This window comes from Amphiura filiformis, chromosome 10, assembly GCF_039555335.1.
Source record: "Amphiura filiformis chromosome 10, Afil_fr2py, whole genome shotgun sequence".
Taxonomy (NCBI): Eukaryota; Metazoa; Echinodermata; class Ophiuroidea; order Amphilepidida; family Amphiuridae; genus Amphiura; species Amphiura filiformis.
Window position 1 is genome coordinate 56827770 of NC_092637.1, and position 19332 is coordinate 56847101.

The 19332-nt window shown below is 35.4% G+C and overlaps 2 protein-coding genes across 12 annotated transcripts in view; one reads left to right on the forward strand and one right to left on the reverse strand.

The window, feature by feature from the left end:
* The window catches only part of LOC140163053 (clathrin interactor 1-like), a 61739-nt gene extending 58788 nt beyond the window's left edge, over nucleotides 1-2951 (reverse strand). For all 10 annotated transcript variants that reach the window (XM_072186420.1, XM_072186417.1, XM_072186419.1 and 7 more), the window contains exon 1: nucleotides 2759-2951. In XM_072186420.1, coding sequence (XP_072042521.1) covers nucleotides 2759-2802 — 44 coding nt within the window. In that variant the 5' untranslated portion in view covers nucleotides 2803-2951. The remainder of the gene's footprint in view (nucleotides 1-2758) is intronic.
* Nucleotides 2952-2974: 23 nt separating this feature from the next.
* Nucleotides 2975-13490, forward strand: LOC140163055 (methylated-DNA--protein-cysteine methyltransferase-like). 2 transcript variants are annotated; one of them, XM_072186423.1, is made up of 4 exons: nucleotides 2975-3121; nucleotides 6651-6803; nucleotides 9122-9267; nucleotides 10432-13490. In XM_072186423.1, the coding sequence occupies exons 2-4, from the start codon at nucleotides 6664-6666 to the stop codon at nucleotides 10689-10691; spliced, it is 546 nt and encodes a 181-aa protein (XP_072042524.1). In that variant the 5' UTR covers nucleotides 2975-3121; nucleotides 6651-6663; the 3' UTR covers nucleotides 10692-13490. The 2 variants fall into 2 exon arrangements, with proteins under 2 accessions (XP_072042524.1, XP_072042523.1); XM_072186422.1 differs by having other exon boundaries at nucleotides 2976-3159; nucleotides 10432-13489.
* The last annotated feature ends 5842 nt before the right edge of the window (nucleotides 13491-19332 follow it).

The window sequence follows — 19332 nt, forward strand, 5'->3', positions numbered from 1 at the left end:
TATTATTGTGTTGTTAGGGTTATACTTCCCTTAAAGGCACCCTTTAACATACATGTACAATCAGTGTGAAAAAATGAATAAATAAATATGTGGGAGTGCGGGTCAATACTTTGGACACAAGGTGACGAGTGTCACCATGGACCAAAATATGAGAAGCCTAAAATATTATAAAATGTACTTTCTGTGTGCACTTTTTGCTTGTATTATTGCTTTTTAACCATATTAAAGCAACATTGAAGAAATGGTAAACATGTTACAAATTTTTAAAAAGTCAAATTTTTAACCATATTTTTCTATGCGATTTTCACGTGTCAACTAACCCCACCTCAAAAGTTTCAACTAACCCCGATGCCTATTTTTACATTTCAAAGTTCATTACACAAAATAAGAAATACAATAAAACTTTTATTTAACATTATTCTGGGACTTACTACTAGTGCTTATGATATTAATACTAAAAAAATAATCCCCTGAATCTTCAAACAACATGGAGATAACGCACCTTTTCTGAGGGGTATAAAAATTAGTCAGTAAGTCAAAAAACAGATTCCTTTCCCAAGCCAACACTGGTAGGGCATCAGTGCTGTTGCTAATTTGGTGGATGACCCTTACTAATACCTATTACTAGGTGCCAGTATTTTACCAAATTAATTTTTTGTGTCAGAAAAAAATATAATGTTTCAACTTACCCCGCGTTCGAACTAACCCCAATCTCCCCTACACTGCGACTGCGTACACGCTTACATGTTCCAGTTTGGCCAAGAAATACTTAATTGATTTAAAGCTAAAATAATAGTTTCTCGATCATGAGAGTATATGAATGTACTGCATGCACTGCGTAACGTCGCAAGTTTAGTGGAATGACACAATAGCGTGATCGATCGATTGTGCACGCACAGGAAATGCAGCTCTATCCATTCCAAAGCGTGTGTGGTAGCATTGATTGTACGCCGAAGAAATTGTCATTGCGTGCCTATTGAGCTCTCATTACATGATCGAGAAACTATTTAGACAATAATAACTGCGCACCATCTATTTTGAGGTCATTGTGTGAAATCGGAGGGTTTTGTTTTGGGCTGAGGTATTTTTCCGAGGGACGAGGAAAAATACCGAGGCCCAAAGCAAAACCCGACAATTTCACACAATGACCTCAAAATAGATGGTGCAAAGTTATTATTGTCATTCATTACCGTCGTATCCAGTGTTCGAAATAAGTGCAAATCCTCTTGTCCAAAAATCACTGGGGACAACAATATTGAGCTATGTACTTATCCCTGGACAACCTTTATTTGGATTCTTTGTACTCAAAAACATGACATTTATATTTTGGGGACAACCCAAATATTTTGAGGACAAGCAGAATTCATGCTTTAGTTGTCCTCGGGACAACCTCCATATTTTCCTTATTTCGGACACTGGTCGTATCTAATATTTTGAACAAATCAAAATGGCATTAAATGTTATTTTATGCCATAAAACGCTGTTAAATATTATAACCAGTTTTAATCATTGTTGTAACATAACTCGCGCCGACAACAAGAGCTACCAATCACAGAAGCGCGACGGCAACGCGTCTACAGGCGTGTGCGTTGCCATAACACGTAGCTTATACACGCACGCAGAAGTCTTGCGTGTCCGGAGTCATGAGAGTTATTATATTAATGACCTCGCAAAATAGTGCGCAGTCAGGCAATCAATTTCTTTTGATTGGATTACAGGCTTCGCGTATTAATGAGGTTATGAATGATCGAGAAACTATTATTATTATGTATTTTAGCTATAGTTATAGAAAAATTATCAAATTCGTGTACATCGTGGAACATACTCTTTGCGTGACTGTGCATAGCCGTAGTAAGCAGTTGTACGCAGATAGCCTCGCTAATATGGACGCGTCGAGTAGCGTTGTACGCGCGTGTAGTTAGCATGATTAGTCACGGAGTAACAAGCGTAGTTGAATGTTCCACGATGTACACAAATTTAATATTTTTTCTATACATGTAGTAAATTCTAAAATTAAATTAAAAAAACCCTCGTCCCCTGTCTGTTAATCCAGAACCCCATCCTGGCCCCATTTGTCTCCCCATTCCCCTTCATGATCATGATGATCCCTAACATGCCTAACAATATGATAAATAATAAAAATCCTACAACCGGTCAAATTGCCACATATAACCTTCAAGGGTGCATGCCACTAAATCCGCGAGTGAAGCGGTTTCCGGTAAAAGTTTATCACGACTATAGTCCCAACTTTGCATTAAAAATGTGCAAAATCGGTACAATATTAACAATTTTAGTGTTGCAAATCGTGTTTTGCTAGAACTTGTGAATGTGATCTCTACTAATTTGAACAGAAAACGCAAAAATTTGAGTGATGTTTACGATGATGAGCGCATGAACACACGAGGTCAAAACGCGTTTAGCAGTCGGACGTAAACACGAGAAATCGGGCCTTTTTATATAGCGCTATTTTTCTCAAAAAGTAGACCTAAAATATGGTGTCATTTTCAGATATGTTATGCAGAATTTTGTTCTGATTAAGATGATATCAAATATATATTTCAAAGTAAGACGTAACTCGACTTATAGCCTAAAACGTGACCCCTATTTTGCACGTAAAGTCTATGGAAAGCTATTTTGTGGCATGTACCCTCAATAAATACTGTTACATATAAATACACTCTCTCAGTGCTGTGTTGACATTCACCTGTATGGAAGTAGGCGTTACACGTCAACACTGCACTGCAATATTGCCACTTACACTTTATCCGTCATTTCCCGAATCCTCCACATTGCCGACTGCATAGTGACTGTTGATATTTCTAAAACCACCTATAAAGAAATTTATTGTAAAAAATACTTCTAAATGGAAGGATGGACTCGATACAAATTAAGCTTTTCCTGGACTACGACGTTTCCGTGGCAGTCGTCAAGATTTTCTGTTAAATATGACGTCATCAGAGTGATGACCTTTAAACCAGGAAGTAGAATTTGTAAACAAACTCATGTCATCTGGCATGTGCGATTCGGATCGGGAGGGAAGCTTATAAATATTTTCATGCCAAAACTATTCAAGTTATATTTCTGTACATGCATGACATGTGTACAGTAATAATATTGTGGTGTATGTAATCTTCATTTTGTTTTTGCAACATTTTTTTGGTAAGTTAACTTCCTAATTTAAATTTTGACATCATTTTATTTATACATGAATGATTTTTATTATTATAAGCTTTTATTATACCTGGTCTCATGTACCCATACCTAGTGTATATTATAGAGAATAAACTGTATTGTTTTTAGCCGCTCAGAGTGCATCTATCGTCTCATAACACGGGCGACAATGATACTGTATATTTAAAGATTGCAAATTGGGATCCCAAAAAAATTGGCATATGATATACAAGCGGCTAGGGGACGCAGGGGTAACCTTGTCAATCAATGGTTATTCTATTGTCCACCAAAGTTATGCTTATGACATCATCAATCCATGATCAATCAATCCCATCGATAGGCAATTATCCCCAGAGGACCACTACATGCGAAATTGACCAAGTTTCACGTGTGCGCATATAAGTAGGTATCCCAGGCAAACCTTAGTTAACACATTTGCTAGTCAGCGAAATTCGCCGAGACCAGGGCCCAAACACAATGCATATTTACATAGAAAATTCGAGAATAGGTCGGTGAAGGAAACCTACATAAATATGTTTTCTATACTTCACTTGACCCAAATATATGATTTTTATGGTGATAATCAAGTCGCACATGGAATTTTAGAGGATTTTGATAGCAGTTCCATTAAAAAAGCTGCTATCGCCATGAGACTATAAAGATCTAGAAACACCCCTAAATGCCTTTTGGGGAATTTTGCTAGCAGAATCTTTTTGATGAAAGTCATCTTTGACAAGATGTAACTTTGTTACGGAAAGTGCTATGACAAAAAAGTTTTCAGTATTGGCTTTTTTTTACTCAAGGGCTTTAATTTGATATGTAAAATGATGCAGTTTGATGGCAAATTTGAATTTGAATACCTAATATAAGTCTTGCATGCATGGAATAAAAGTTAAAATTTAAATTTAAAATATTACAATTTGAAATGAAATAAAAATTGATAATAATAATGAAAAATCATCTTGTTTTGAAAACGTTTTAAACAGGTTAGGCCTATATTTTTGGGTTTTGGTTTTAGTAAAAACGTTTTAATAACATAATTAAATGTCATGAAAACATTTTCAAACGTTTTGTATATATGGAAACACACTACAAAAATATTTTTTTAATGTTTTCAAAATGTTATTGAAAATATTTTCTGCAAACATTTTTTGCCAAATATTTTGTTACCGGTACCATTTAAATAATGATATGTTTGAGAATATTTGCAGTAAGTTATCAAATTTTTTTTTTTTTGAATTTTATGAAAACATTTTATTCCCTTTTGATACCCTTTATATAACCCGACATTTAAACATTTTCTGGCAACTTTCCTAACCTTTTGCGAATGATGTCGAAAACTCGAAAACATTTTGTGTTTGCTGGGATAATTGAACATAATTCAAAATTGAATAACACAATAAAATAACAAAAATAATATTGCAAAACTATAATACTAATAAATACGTATTAGGCCTATTCAAAAGACGCATTCCCATTTGTATGAACAATTTTGAGAATTATTAAAGTGCTGAGTTTTAACCAAATTAAAAAATTGCAAAGCGTATTTTAATATAAAATTTTCTGCTAAATTGAATTGGTATTGTTTATTTTATTAATTATTACACATATTCGTCTTAGGTTTTCAAGTTAGGCCTTAAGCTATAGTCATGCTGTTTGTGCGGATGTTATAATGTAAAAACGTTACCATTACGAATTCATATTTAGGCCTATAATAAAAAAATGTTTAATTTCTTATATAAACAAATCTTATATACGGTACCTTATATTCTTATAATATTATCATTATTTTGTTTATATTTTTATTATTGTTTTTTTTTATCGTAATCATAAAGAATTAAGTCATGACCATGATGACATCCTGTTGTTGAGTGCTGAACTTGCCAGGTACCTGGCTGAATCACCTCGTAAAGTATTAAAGCGCGCCGCCATATCTTTTAAATTCCATGATCTTGAACCTATTTTTATCGATATATATACATCGATAACTTATCGGATTAAGTATTGGACACATGAAGTATTTGATTTGGTTACCCCTGCGTCCCCTAGCCGCTTCTGGCATATATGCAAAGGTGGGGGGGGCGGGAGATTTTTGGCAGGCTGAGATGGCTGGGGAAGCAAGTTTTGCAGGCTGAGAGGAGGGGCAAGCAATTTTTGGCACACAATTTGAAAAATTACCCCCCCCCCCAGGGGTTCTAGCTAGCTGGGGGGTGGTACCAAAATTGCTTGCTCCCCTCTCCTACCTCTTGGTCTGCCAAAAATTGCTTGTCCCTTCAATCTTGGCCTGCCAAAAAACCTTTGCCCCTCCACCCCTTTGCATGTTGCACATGCCAAATTGTTGGCTTCCCAGTTTGCAAACTTTTTAAGGACCTTGCCCATCCTTGACCCAATCAACAGCCTCATCCCCCACATGTTGTTTCTTTCGTGGAATTTAGTTTTTTGACATACCTACGTAGTATGTACTTTGTATTGTTTTTTTATTTTTGTAGTGATAGATAATGGTGATGCTTCAGATAGCTTGCAAGTGCCCCCGATTTACTGACATTTCTGGAATTGGTCATTTTTGGCCATTGGACTTTGGCTATTTTTGTGCCTACATTTGTTGTTTGTTTATCGTGTCACTGTCAGCATTTGTTGCAGTGATTTTCATCACTTGTTCTAGCGCACCTTTGTATTCCCATTGATACCTGTTGTTTTTACAGGTTTAAGGGGGTACTACACCCCTAGCCAATTTTTTGCTTATTTTTGTGTTTTTCTCAAAAATTATAGCGCGTTGGTGACAAGTAAGATATGTATATTATAGGGGCAAGGACTACAACTACTGCACTGAAAATTCAGCAACTCAAGGCAAGTAGTTAAATATTGATTTATTGATCAAATATTGGTTTTCACTCATTTTTGACTGTAACTCCACAACTGTTGTCTGTGCTGAAATAAAATTTCCAGTGTAGCAGTTGTAGTCCTTGCCCTATAATATACATATATCTTACTTGTCACCAATGCTCTATAATTTTTGAGAAAAATGCAAAAATAGGCACAAAATTGGGCAGGGGTGTAGTACCCCCTTAAAACACTTCTGTGGGCCTTGGAACTGGTCATTAACCCCAGACGGAGACAATGAAACACAAGGAACCGTGAATTTTGGTCTAGTTATTGGCCATCAGGATAGACAATAATTTATTTTCATATAAATTTGTAAAGATTCCAGCCATTACATCATTAAAAGCAAAGGGTTTGTACGCAACCCTGAATCAACAAGGATGCCTGGGATTCCAAGATGAGAGCAAAACAGCTCAACCCAATTTTGTTCGACAGTAAACACCCAACTGAGGAATCTGAACCCCATGCATACTGTACTGACTCGTCTGTATTTGACTTGTTTCACCACATCAAGTTGGTATATATTGTACCTTGTTCATTTTCCTGTGTAATAGTCATATGTTTACTTTACACTGCCTATATAATGTTTTCCTTGACAGATCCACCATCAACATGCCATCATCTACTGCTTGCATACTAGGTACAGCAGTGTTGAATACCCCGATAGGGAGAGTCTCCGTCTCTGCATGTGAACAAGGCATACACAATGTATCACTTACTGCTGCACAAGTACTACCTACAAATAACAACAGGTATGTCTTGTTTGTCTTGTCTTGTCTTGTCCCTGAATGTGTGCATGTAATTATAGAGAAAATCTTGGTGTCTGCATGTGAACAAGGCATACACACTTACTGTTGCACAAGTACTACCTACAAATAACAACAGGTATGTCTTGTTTGTCTTGTCTTGTCTTGTCCCTGTATGTGTTGAATGTAATTATATGGAAAGTCTTGGTGTCTGCATGAGAACAAGGCATACATAGTGTATCACGTACTGCTGCACAAGTACTACCTACAAATAATAACAGGTATACCTTGTTTGTCTTGTCTTGTCTTGTCTTATCTTGTCCCTGTATGTGTTGAATGTAATTATATGGAAAGTCTTGGCATCCTGCATGTGAACAAGGCATACACAGTGTATCACTTACTGCTGCACAAGTACTACCTGCAAATAATAAATGCCAAGAAAATTTTCAAAAAACTTTTTATTATAAAATGTAAGGAATAAGTATATTATTTGGCTAATTTGTATTTAAAATATTTAATTATAAATTAAATAGCACCCTCAATTGCATATAATTTTACAGTTTATAGAATAAAAATTACCACAAAAAGTATAAAAAGATGAATAACTTGATATAGAAATAAAAATCTATGTTAAAAGTAGCTAACAATATATACATTATGTGTGATCAAGTTCTATGAACATTATATATGGTTTGTTAGAAAAATGAATAAATGATGATCACACCAAACAACTGTGTGTTCAATTGAATACACCAGTATATATAAGGAACTTTTGTCTTTGGGTAGAATACTAGTATGAACAAGGCATACACGATATATCACTTGCTGCTACAGAATACCTACAAATAACTGGTACCATACTTAATTGTCTTGCATTGTCTTGTCTTGTCTTGTCCAGTCTTGAATACACCAATTTTAGGGAAAGTCTATGTGTAGCAGATGAACAAGACATACACGGTATCTAACACTTACTGCTGTACAAGTAATGCCTACCCTGACTGGTACCTACAGAAGTTTCTTGTCTTTGTCTTGTCTTGTCCTGTGGTGAATACGCTGATAGGGAGAATGACTGTGTATCACTTACTGCTGCATAAGTACTACCTGTTAATAATCCTGGGAGGTTCTTGTCTTTGAGGGGTTGTCATTTTCTTCAAAATGGAGGGGTCACAAATATACTGGGGGGTCATATAATTTTAGACCAAGAACAGTGGCGTAGCTGCCGGGGACAGGGTGGCAATTGCCCCCCTGACAAAAATTGCCTATTTGGGCCCGCCACCAAGCGCGATTTGGGCCCACACAACCAAAAAAAAAAAAAAAAGAGGAAAAAGGAGGAGAAAGAGGAAAAAGAGAGAGAGAGAGGGGAGAGAGGGAGAAGAGGGGCAGAGAGATGGAGAATCCATACGATATGCAGTACGTACCATCGATTATTATCAATAAGCCTGGCAAAATTGTCTATTTAGCCCCCCCCCCCCCCAAGTGCAGGGAAATTTGGTGGATTTGGGCCCCCGCCCCATACAGGCTTGCCCACCCCCTGGAAACTAATCCCAGCTACGCCGCTGACCAAGAATAGGGGGGTTATAATTTTTTACACCAAAATAGGGAGGTTATAGAATTATTAAGAGCTGTTGACTCAAAATTTTCTGCACGTGCATAAGCTTACGATCAAAATGTGCGCACAATCTACATTTTTGCACGTTTGCCTTCTTTACACTTACAATCAAAATTGTAATACACTTTGCGCACTTTCTTCAAACTTAAGTCTTTGCGCGTTCCGTACCTTAGTTCCGGCGAAGAGTAATTTGTCTTGAGTCTGTTGGGGGGGGTGAAAATTTTTGACCTAAGATGGGGGGGTCATAAAAATTTAGCCTCATGCGATGGGGGAGGGGGTCATAAACATTGACTCTGGTCAGTGGTCACTGACATATTCATGACCCCACTTCCGAAGAAAATTACATCTCCCTTAATTGTCTTGTTGCATATACACCAATTAGGAAGAGTGTTGGTGTAGAGTTTACCAACATGACATGTACGTACATGTATCTGTATTTCACCTATGTGCCCCCTAACAGAATAGTCGACTGCAGAGCCGTCGGATAAGGCTTTTTCAATGGGAAATGAACTTTGCTGCTTGGATGATGTCACAATGAGGTTAGCATTTATTCCGTATGGAAAAGTGTGTTCCGACGGATCTGCACTCGACCGGCCTCCTAAAGCATTGGATTTTACACCATGATACTTGTAGATCGAACTTCCTGAATGTCAGTGACTGGTACATGTAGTTTCAAGCTTTGACATTATGTTTTCAACTTCTCATATTATTCCAGTATTTCAGTTACCGTTGTTGAAACTCCCAGCCAGTGGACTACACCACTCAAAACTTGCATTGATTGGTTGAAAGTTTACTTCAAAGACCCACAACTAGCCAATCAGGCACCAAGACCTCCTCTCCACTTGGCCAATCCCAGATCAGGTAGGATTATTGTAGGAAGTTTGATTTTAATTACCAAGATGTGAAGTGGGCATAAGTTAGTTTGTTGGTTGCCATGCGGATCCTGGGGGCAGTGGCGTAGCAAGGGGTTGTGGCACCCCTCCCCAATTCTTGAAACATGTACGTGTGGAGTGCGCAAAAATTTGCACAAATAGGTCCTATCACTCATTAATTTTGGCTACATGTATAAGTATAATGAAGTTAAATATTGGTTAAATCTTACTTTCAAATGATTTTGTGCTGAAATGCGTGAAATTTTTTACTTTCATCGCTAGGAGGGGCGCAAAATCGATGCTGAATTTGTCAATTCAGGGCCCCCTAAGGGTGGCACCCAGGGCATGCTCCCCCCCCCCCCTTTGGCGGTAAGCCACTGCCTTGGGGTGTTCAGAATATTATCAAAGGATTATCGTTTAATACTTATTTCAAGTACCCGGTAATTACTTTTGATTAAAAAGATATTATCATGTTTTGCCAAATGAAACTTAGCTAAATCCTTTAAAGTTAGTTCTAACGGGCAATGAAAATCAAATTTTAATGTTTAATAAATTTTTGGAAATAACTTCCCAAAATCATACATTTTAGGGCATTTTTCGTATGCTGTGACAAATCAAGTCCAAAGGCTTGTATAAAGTCAAAGTGCAAGTTATGCATTGTAATTTTTGGAAAAAGTGTTTTCTAATCTTTTTCACAACCAATTATCGAAAATAACATAAAATATTCAAATTATGAGCTAATTCTTAGCCTAGAAATTAAGATTTTGAATACATTTTCCTCAGTGGGGATGCCAGGATTTTTTTTGGAGGGGGAGGTGGGCATGGGCAAAGTAAATTTCAGGGGAGGGGCAAAATTAAAAGATTTTAGTGCAAAAAGTGGAAATTTTCGTAATTTTGTGATTTTACTAGGGGGGCAACAGGGGGTGCAAGAGTTCTGACTGGGGGGGGGGGGGGTCATTTTCACCTGTGGCGCCACCTCTGATTTTCCTACAAATTGCAAAAATATTAAAATTTGAATTTTATTGCCAGTTAGGACTAACTATTAGGATTTAGCTATATCATTTGGCAAAACAAGATCATATATTTTAAATTCCAAAAATTAGTGCTATATTTTTCTAGAATCAGCAGTAATTCTTTCTCTTCCCATCCACAGATACATTCACAGCCAAAGTTTGGGACACATTATCAACTCAAGTACCCTGTGGAAAAACAGTCACATATGGTGAACTAGCCACAATGGCTGGCAACAACAAGGCGCCACGTGCAGTAGGGGGCGCTATGCGTCTCAATCAAGTCCCTCTATTGGTACCATGTCACAGGGTGACACAGAGTGGAGGTAAACTAGGGAACTTTATGTCCGGCCAGGGAATTGTGTTGAAAGAATGGCTGTTGAAGCACGAGGGCGCTATATAGACAATAATCACAGTTGGAAGCAGCTTAAAAGGGCATTTTGTGATCTACAGCATCATCCCCCACTTATCTTAAAAAAAGTTGAGATTTTTATATCACTGGAAACCTCTGGTTACATAATGTTTATGTACAAAAACTTTCTTGCAGATTAAATCGTTTAGCAAACATATTGTGAAATTTGAATTTCGTTCTGGTATACCAAAAAGAAATTACAACACATTGTCTATATATGGAGCAGTGTAAATACACATAATCATGCATAACTCGCAAATGCAAAATCAGAATCAATTGAAATGTTGGGAATAGGGTTTTTTCGTGGATATCTACTGAAAAATGTCATAAAAAAGAGGATGCTATGATCACGAAATACTCCTTTAAATGACTCTCAGTGGTTGATTTACAATATATGACCTACTTTGGTCAGATAGGATTAGAGTGTGTCACATGTGCTATGATTTTTTAAAGTCCAACCCAGGAGTGAAACTGGACATTTTCTATACAAGTGATATTGTTATTTACATGCAAAATTGGTGGCGCTATTTAGTTACTGGAAATTACTCTTTCAAGCTTTTAATACAGATAATTCCTTTTATTGTTTGATGAAATATGTTTATAAAATTTCCTTGTTGCTTAATTGATTCACCTATTCCAGCTGTTCCACCTACCCCTTGCAAATAAAGAAATATGATTTAGGATAAATAGCGCCATCTATAGTTTGCATTTAGTTAATAATGAAGCCAATTCTATATGCATCAAACAACCATGATATCATGGAGTGCTAATATAAAAATGGGCTATCCCTTTTGAAATCCATACATCCCGGTATAGAAGACATAGCCTTAAATCTCCATAATACGGGGTGTAGATTTCAAATGGAGTCACCTATTTAGGTAACCCCATTGAAACCTATACACCCATTGTGTGTGAGGTTTATAGGTTCATGTTTTCCACAAAGGGTGTTTGGATTTCAACTGGAATTGTCTAATACAGTAAGCATACTTGCAGTGGCGTAACTAGAGGTTGTGGTGCCCGGGGGATAGGATACAGAATCCTCCTCCAACTTACTCCAAAAAAGTTGATATTTTCATACCATAAGAAATTTAGGACTACATTCAATTTGTATTTTCTGACATTTATATCAAATTGCATTCTGAATACGAAAAATGTCTTTCTGATATCAAATAATTTTCATTTTTTGAAATTCAAGATATAAATAATACAAATTTTAAATTATTAAAATTTGATATTTTTCACATTTTTGATATATAACAGTCCTCAAAGAAAATTTTATAAATCTAATGACATATTCTTAAAGTGTATGTAGCTGGGAGGAAAAGCCAACGATCAATTTTTTGGTGTTTTGTGAAAAAAAATCCATATCTTCAATACAAAAGTTCAAAATTTTCAATTGATCGTTGGCTTTTCATCCCACCTACATACACTTTAAGTATAAATCATCAGATTTATACTTCGAGTACTGTTAAATATCAAAATATCAATTTTTAAATATGTATTACATTGCGATGCTATCAGAAGGACATTCTTCGTATTCAGAATGCAATTTGATATGCCTGATGTGCTCTAATGTCCCACAATAAATACTGTCCAAACGTTCATACCCCACCCCTTAATGGGTTGCAGTAATTTATGTAGGTATGTGTAACTCACAAATTCATTGTCCGTTTCAGCTGGAATTAAGGTTTTCTTGCAAATATCTACTGAACCATACCCTCAAAAGTGGCTGGGTAAAACCAGAAAAATATAGCTCCTGCTAATATGCCATCCAACTCGCCTTAAGACTATATACCGTATTTCGTCAAATAAACACCCCTGGGGGCGTTACATTTTCCCAAAGGGGGGCGTTTATTCAAGGTCAATTTTAGAACGATAATTCACATTAAAATCATTAGGTAAACTTAAAACTCACGCTAAAATGATGAACTACTAGAAACACTGACTTCTGGTTCACTTCAGGGTTTCCAATCCAGATTTTCGCCAAAAAGTGACGTTATTATCGACCATATGGGCAACTTGGTAAGCTTACTACACAAGATAGCATGGAAATTTCAGCATTTTTTAAACATCTTTGTTGAAAAAAGTGGTGGGGGCGTTTATTTGAGGGGGCGACTATTTGACGAAATACGGTATGTTCCCATCTCAACAAGAAAATATTTTCTTGTTGCAAAATTTACTCCAATAAATACCTGTTGAAGTAAAATTGAAGCATGGAGGTATAATAAACATTTCACAAAAAGTAACTAACCCCCCTTAAATAATGGCCATTATTTAAAAAGGGGCTATTGTATTGCAAATCTGTAAAATGCGTTGGAAGCAGAATCTATTTCTGCACATTTTGACACCTCATTTGATACGATAGCCCAGAAAACAATAAAACACCTGTCAATTTAATGTAGTGAGGTCCAGATTTGAAAGTTGCACTTACATACAAATTTTTACAATACAAAAACACTCAGATATCATTCCACAGATTTCCTTCCATTACACTGAATGCCAAATCAATAGAATTTACTGCAACTTTCAAATCTTGGGGTACATTGATTTAAATGTACACTGTGATGTCAATATTTAATCAATTGCTACAAATGAGGTGTCAAAATGTGCAGAAATAAATTCTGCTTCCAACGCATTTTACAGATTTGCAATACAATCACCTGGTTTTGAATAATGGTCATTATTTAAGGGCTGGGGTATGAGCGTTTGGACAGTATTTATTTTGGGACATTAGAGCACATCAGACATATCGAATTGCATTCTGAATACGAAGAATGTCATTCTGATATCAAATAATTTTGATTTTTGAAATTCGCAATTTAATACACATTTTATGGCAAATCATTAAAATTGATATTTTTGATATTTAACAGTACTTGAAGTAAACTTAATAAATCTGATGATTTATACTTAAAGTGTATGTAGGTGGGATGAAAAGCCGACGATCAATTGAAAATTTTGACCTTTATTATTGAAGATATGGATTTTTTCCCAAAACACCAAAAAAAATAGGTCTTTTGGGGAAAAAATCCATATCTTCAATATGAAAGGTCAAAATTTTCAATTGACCGTCGGCTTTTCCTCCTGCTACATACACTTTAAGAATATATCATTAGATTTATATAATTTACTTCGAGGACTGTTATATATCAAAAATTTGAAAAATATCAAATTTTTATAATTTGTCATAAAATTTGTATTATATTGTGATTTTCAAAAAATGAAAATTATTTGATATCAGAAAGACATGCTTCAGTATTCAGAATGCAATTCGATAGGTCTGAGGTGCTCTCATGTCCCACAAAAATACTGTCGAAAAGCAATAAACGCTCATTTTAGATCCCTTAAGGGGATTCAGTTACTTTTTTTGAGATGTTTAGTTCTGTTGTCTGATAGACACAGCAACCTTAACATCAGTGACACATGGTTCTTTGATGTGGTCATTTATTTATCATTAATAAAACATTTGCTTGTACATAGATATACGCTTTTATCATATATTATTAGTGCTGACAGATATTACTGTTGAGCAACATAGAGCAGGTGATTTATGGGCTAAGTTGTGATGAAACAATGAAATGTTATTACCATGCACAGCAGAAGGTAAAAACAATAGCTTTATATACTCATTCATAAATGAATTCAGTTCTCAGTGATGTAGTCCCTCTGTCTGTCCCCAGTACATGAAAGACTGTCTGGTGGTGAAAAAACATCATTGGGTCAGTAACCACCTGCTCTTGTCACAACTTGAACCTTGAGGTCCCTAAGACACATAAATGTGCTGGAGACAGGGTCTTCTTAGTGGCTGGCCCCAGAACTTGGAATAATCTCTTGAATCACATCTGGAGTTCTTCAACAGTTGAAATCTTCAAATCTGAGCTCAATACTAACCTGTTTCAGATTTCCTATGTTTATTTTCTTTCACTTTCACTTATTTGTTTTTATTTTATTGCGCTTTGAATCCAGGTGCTTTATAAGTGTTGGTTAATGTTAATGTAATGTTATGTATATACATACAAATCCAACATTTCTACTCACTTAGACAGTTTCGTCACCCAGGTTAAGTGACTTCTTCAGCGAAACTTCTCATCCCTAGGGTGCACAGTTCTCAACAGCGGATCATATATGTGATTTAGAGAATATATCCCTTAACAAAACTTTCTAAGTGAGTAGAAATTTTGGATTGTCTACATAACTGAGAACTTAATACATTCATAATTAATTTTGTGAAAAAGGGCTATTCCTGTTGAAAGCCATACACTACACCATATGGAAGACCTGCCTTTACTCTCCCACACAGGATGTATATTTCAAATGCAATCACCAGGGGCATAGCCCCTAGATCATAACTAGATCATAAAATCATTAGGTAACTATTTGATATCGATAGTTGCAATACCAGCAATAGATTGCTACTTGATCAACTATGATATCAGCAGTAGATATTGGTATTGATTAAATAGCTATATACTGCTGATATCAGTATTGATGAAGTAGCAATCTACTGCTGATATCAGTATTGATGAAGTAGCTATATACTGCTGATTCTCTGATGAAGTAGCTACCTGCTGCTGATATCAGTATTGATGAAGTAGCAATCTACTGCTGATATCAGTATTGATGAAGTAGCAATCTACTGCTGATATTGGTATTGATGAAGTAGCAATCTACTGCTGATATTGGTATTGATGAAGTAGCTACCTGCTGCTGATATCAATATTGATAAAGTAGCAATCTACTGCTGATATCGGTATTGATGAAGTAGCAATCTACTGCTGATATTGGTATTGATGAAGTAGCAATCTACTGCTGATATCAGTATTGATGAAGTAGCTATATACTGCAGATTCTCTGATGAAGTAGCTATCTACTTCTGATAATGGTATTGATGAAGTAGCAATCTACTGCTGATATTGGTATTGATGAATTAGCTATCTACTGCTGATATCAGTATTAAGTACCGATCTACTGCTGATATCAGTATTGATGAAGTAGCAATCTACTGCTGATATCAGTATTGATGAAGTAGCTATATACTGCAGATTCTCTGATGAAGTAGCTTTCTACTTCTGATAATGGTATTGATGAAGTAGCAATCTACTGCTGATATTGGTATTGATGAATTAGCTATCTACTGCTGATATCAGTATTAAGTAGCGATCTACTGCTGATATCAGTATTGATGAAGTAGCAATCTACTGCTGATATCAGTATTGATGAAGTAGCAATCTACTGCTGATATCAGTATTGATGAAGTAGCAATCTACTGCTGATATTGGTATTGATGAAGTACTTAGCCCCATTTGAAATTCACACTCTCTGTATAGAGGACTAAGCTAATATGTTTTCCATAGGGGTGTATGGATTATAACTGGAATAGCCAAATAATGCTAATGCCAATTGATAGATAAAATAAAATCAAAAGATTACAAACACTTGCTAAGCCTGATTTCTTCATTATATTAATCAGTCTATATTTTGCTGATTCAGTATTGATGACATTGCTATACTGTTTACTGTTGTTTGATGCGATCATTTATTAATGTTTCTAACAAAACATTACATAATTTTCATCAATTCTAGATCTTTGCAATACCAACACCTATGAAACTATATAGTTTTTAGCTAGTTTTAATAAATTATATATTTGTGTGCACACTGAGAGCACTATTTAATATGTTTTAAATTAGTTTTAGCCAAATAATATGAGTTATTTCCTTTCATTTGATGATAAAAAGTAGTATTTTATGATGTTTTAATGTCATGTGTCTACAATTCAAACAAGATGTAAGAGAGTGTTCATAAATACTTTGGTGGGGGGTGGAAAAGTTGGAACCTTGGACGTCAAAAGTTTTTTGATCCCCCCTAAAAAGGGTGGATTTTTTTATCCCCCCTTTTTATGGTCTAAAATTTTTTTGATCCCCCCCTTTCATGTCCTAAAAAAGAAACAAAAATATACATCATTAATAACTGTAGCATAGATTTATTTTTGACATTGGGGTTGGAGAAAATTTCTTGAAGTCCAGTGAATCCAGCACCTTTTTCCGACAAAATAAGTTTATGGTACAAATGCGTGTGAAGCGCGCAATTTTTTTTGCCATATTGAAGCTAAACTGGTGAAATACAGTACAAAACTGGATTTAATTTGCATGAAGGGCAAACAAATTGGCACTTTTTATTTTAAAATGACCAAATATGGGGTTAATTTTGGTTAGAAACCCATATACAGGCAGTCAACATTGGGGGGATGATTGTATGGACCATCCCCCTATCAAAATATTGGGGGGGGGGGATTTATCCCCAATCTCCCGGGATCTACCCCTATGGTCATTAACTCATTAGCTAAAAATTACCGTTTGGAGTTATTACTCATTGGAGTCATAGTGTTACACCCAAATTGTAAAGTGCACACATTTTGTTGATTTGTAGCTTGAGATAACAAAATTGAACACTTGACACGCGTGCGAATGTACATGCCTTCTCGTACATTTTACCCCGGAATTTTACCTTCAAATTTTTTTGATCCCCCTTTTAAGGACTGAATTTTTTTTGATCCCCCTTTTTAGGACCCAAAATACAGTTCTACAGTGTGCGGATTCAGTATTGGTGCAGGAGCTATGGTTCCGTATTGATGAAGTAGCTATCTACAGCTGATTCAGTAGTTAAATTTATTCGAAAAACACTATTACAATATCAGTAGATGAACCGTAGAATCTTAAAACAATACCTTTGTGAAGATTTAGCTGTAGATAGCTACTTCATCAGTACCAATATTTGCAGTAGATAGGTAATTTATCAATACCAATTTGAGCAGTATAAAGCTAATTCATCAACACCAATATCAGCAGTAGATAGCTACTTCATCAATACCAATATCAGCAGTAGATAGCTAATTCATCAATACCAACAATATCAGCAGTAGATAGCTAATTCATCAATACCAATATCAGCAGTAGGTAGCTAATTCATCAATACCAATATCAGCAGTAGATAGGTAATTCATCAATACCAATATCAGCAGTAGATATCTACTTCATTAATACTAATATCAGCAGTAGATGGCTAATTCATCAATACCAATATCAGCAGTAGATGGCTAATTCATCAATACCAATATCAGCAGTAGATAGGTAATTCATCAATACCAATATCAGCAGTAGATAGCTACTTCATTAATACTAATATCAGCAGTAGATGGCTAATTCATCAATACCAATATCAGCAGTAGATGGCTAATTCATCATCAATGCCATTATCGCCAGTAGATAGCTAATTCATCAATACCAATATCAGCAGTAGATAGCTACTTCATCAATACCAATATCAGCAGTAGACAGCTAATTCATCAATACCAATATCAGCAGTAGATAGCTAATTCATCAATACCAATATCAGTAGTAGATAGCTAATTCATCAATACCAATATCAGCAGTAGATAGCTAATTCATCAATACCAATATCAGCAGTAGATAAGTAATTCATCAATACCAATATCAGCAGTAGATAGCTAATTCATCAATACCAATATCAGCAGTAGATAGCTAAAGAACAGATGATTAATTGTGTTTTTAACTGATTGAGTGTCCCAGGTTAAAGAAGAAATAAAACAACAAACGTCAATACCTATAGCATGATAGCAGTTGATAGCTATTTTATAAATACCAGAATACCAAAATTAACTTCTTTTTTTTGTTGAAAACTTACTGCAAAATATTCTAACATAATTAGTTATATTTAAATATTGAAGAAATATTAGACAAACATGTTTGCAAATAAAATTTACAATAACATTTTTACAACATTAAAATGATATTGAAGTGTTTTTTCATACAAAACGTGTAATAACGTTTCAAAGACCTTTATAAAACCCGACATTTGATGTTATTAAAACCAAGTAGTACTACACACACAATAATTAGCTTGTGTTTAGATCATATGCAGGTTGATGTTTGATATCTTAGCATGTCGTTTAGCTAAATGGTTGTAGGGGTCGGTTATAGAGGGGTAAAATAAGAGTGATGTTTCAGATTACTTAGAGCTCCAGCTTATTTGATGCAGGATGATATCCTGAGCATTTTGACACCTTATTTTTTTAATTGAAATCGGCCATAAAATGAGAAGATGCCGGCCAAAAAACTTATTCGGCCCGGACAGGGGGTCTGAAAAATATTATTCTATCCCTTATTCTATTGATATTGGTGTTGTTTATTATGTTATTGGTGCCAAATAATCCAATTTTTAAAGTTGCATAAGATTTGGAACATCCATGTTCTTGGAAACGGTCATTTTATGTCAAATTTAGGGTAGGCCTATGAAGGTGCTTTGCATTATATTCGAATTTGATCTACCAATTGAAAATTTTATTGCCGTAACTATGAAGATAATCATAGGTGGAACCTCCACAAGAAATTTGGGCATTTAGCTTTTTTCGTTTGGCCTTGGCACCTTTTTTTTGTAATTTCAGGAAGCCCTCCACTGAAATGTACACTGTATGAAAGTGCATTGACCCCTGTACATTTCAATGACAGTGTTCCTTGAAATGTTCAAATGGGTGTAAAGCCAAACCGTACCATACCATGTAAAATGTCCAAATTTCTTGATCAGGTGCCACCTATGATTATCTCCATAGTAA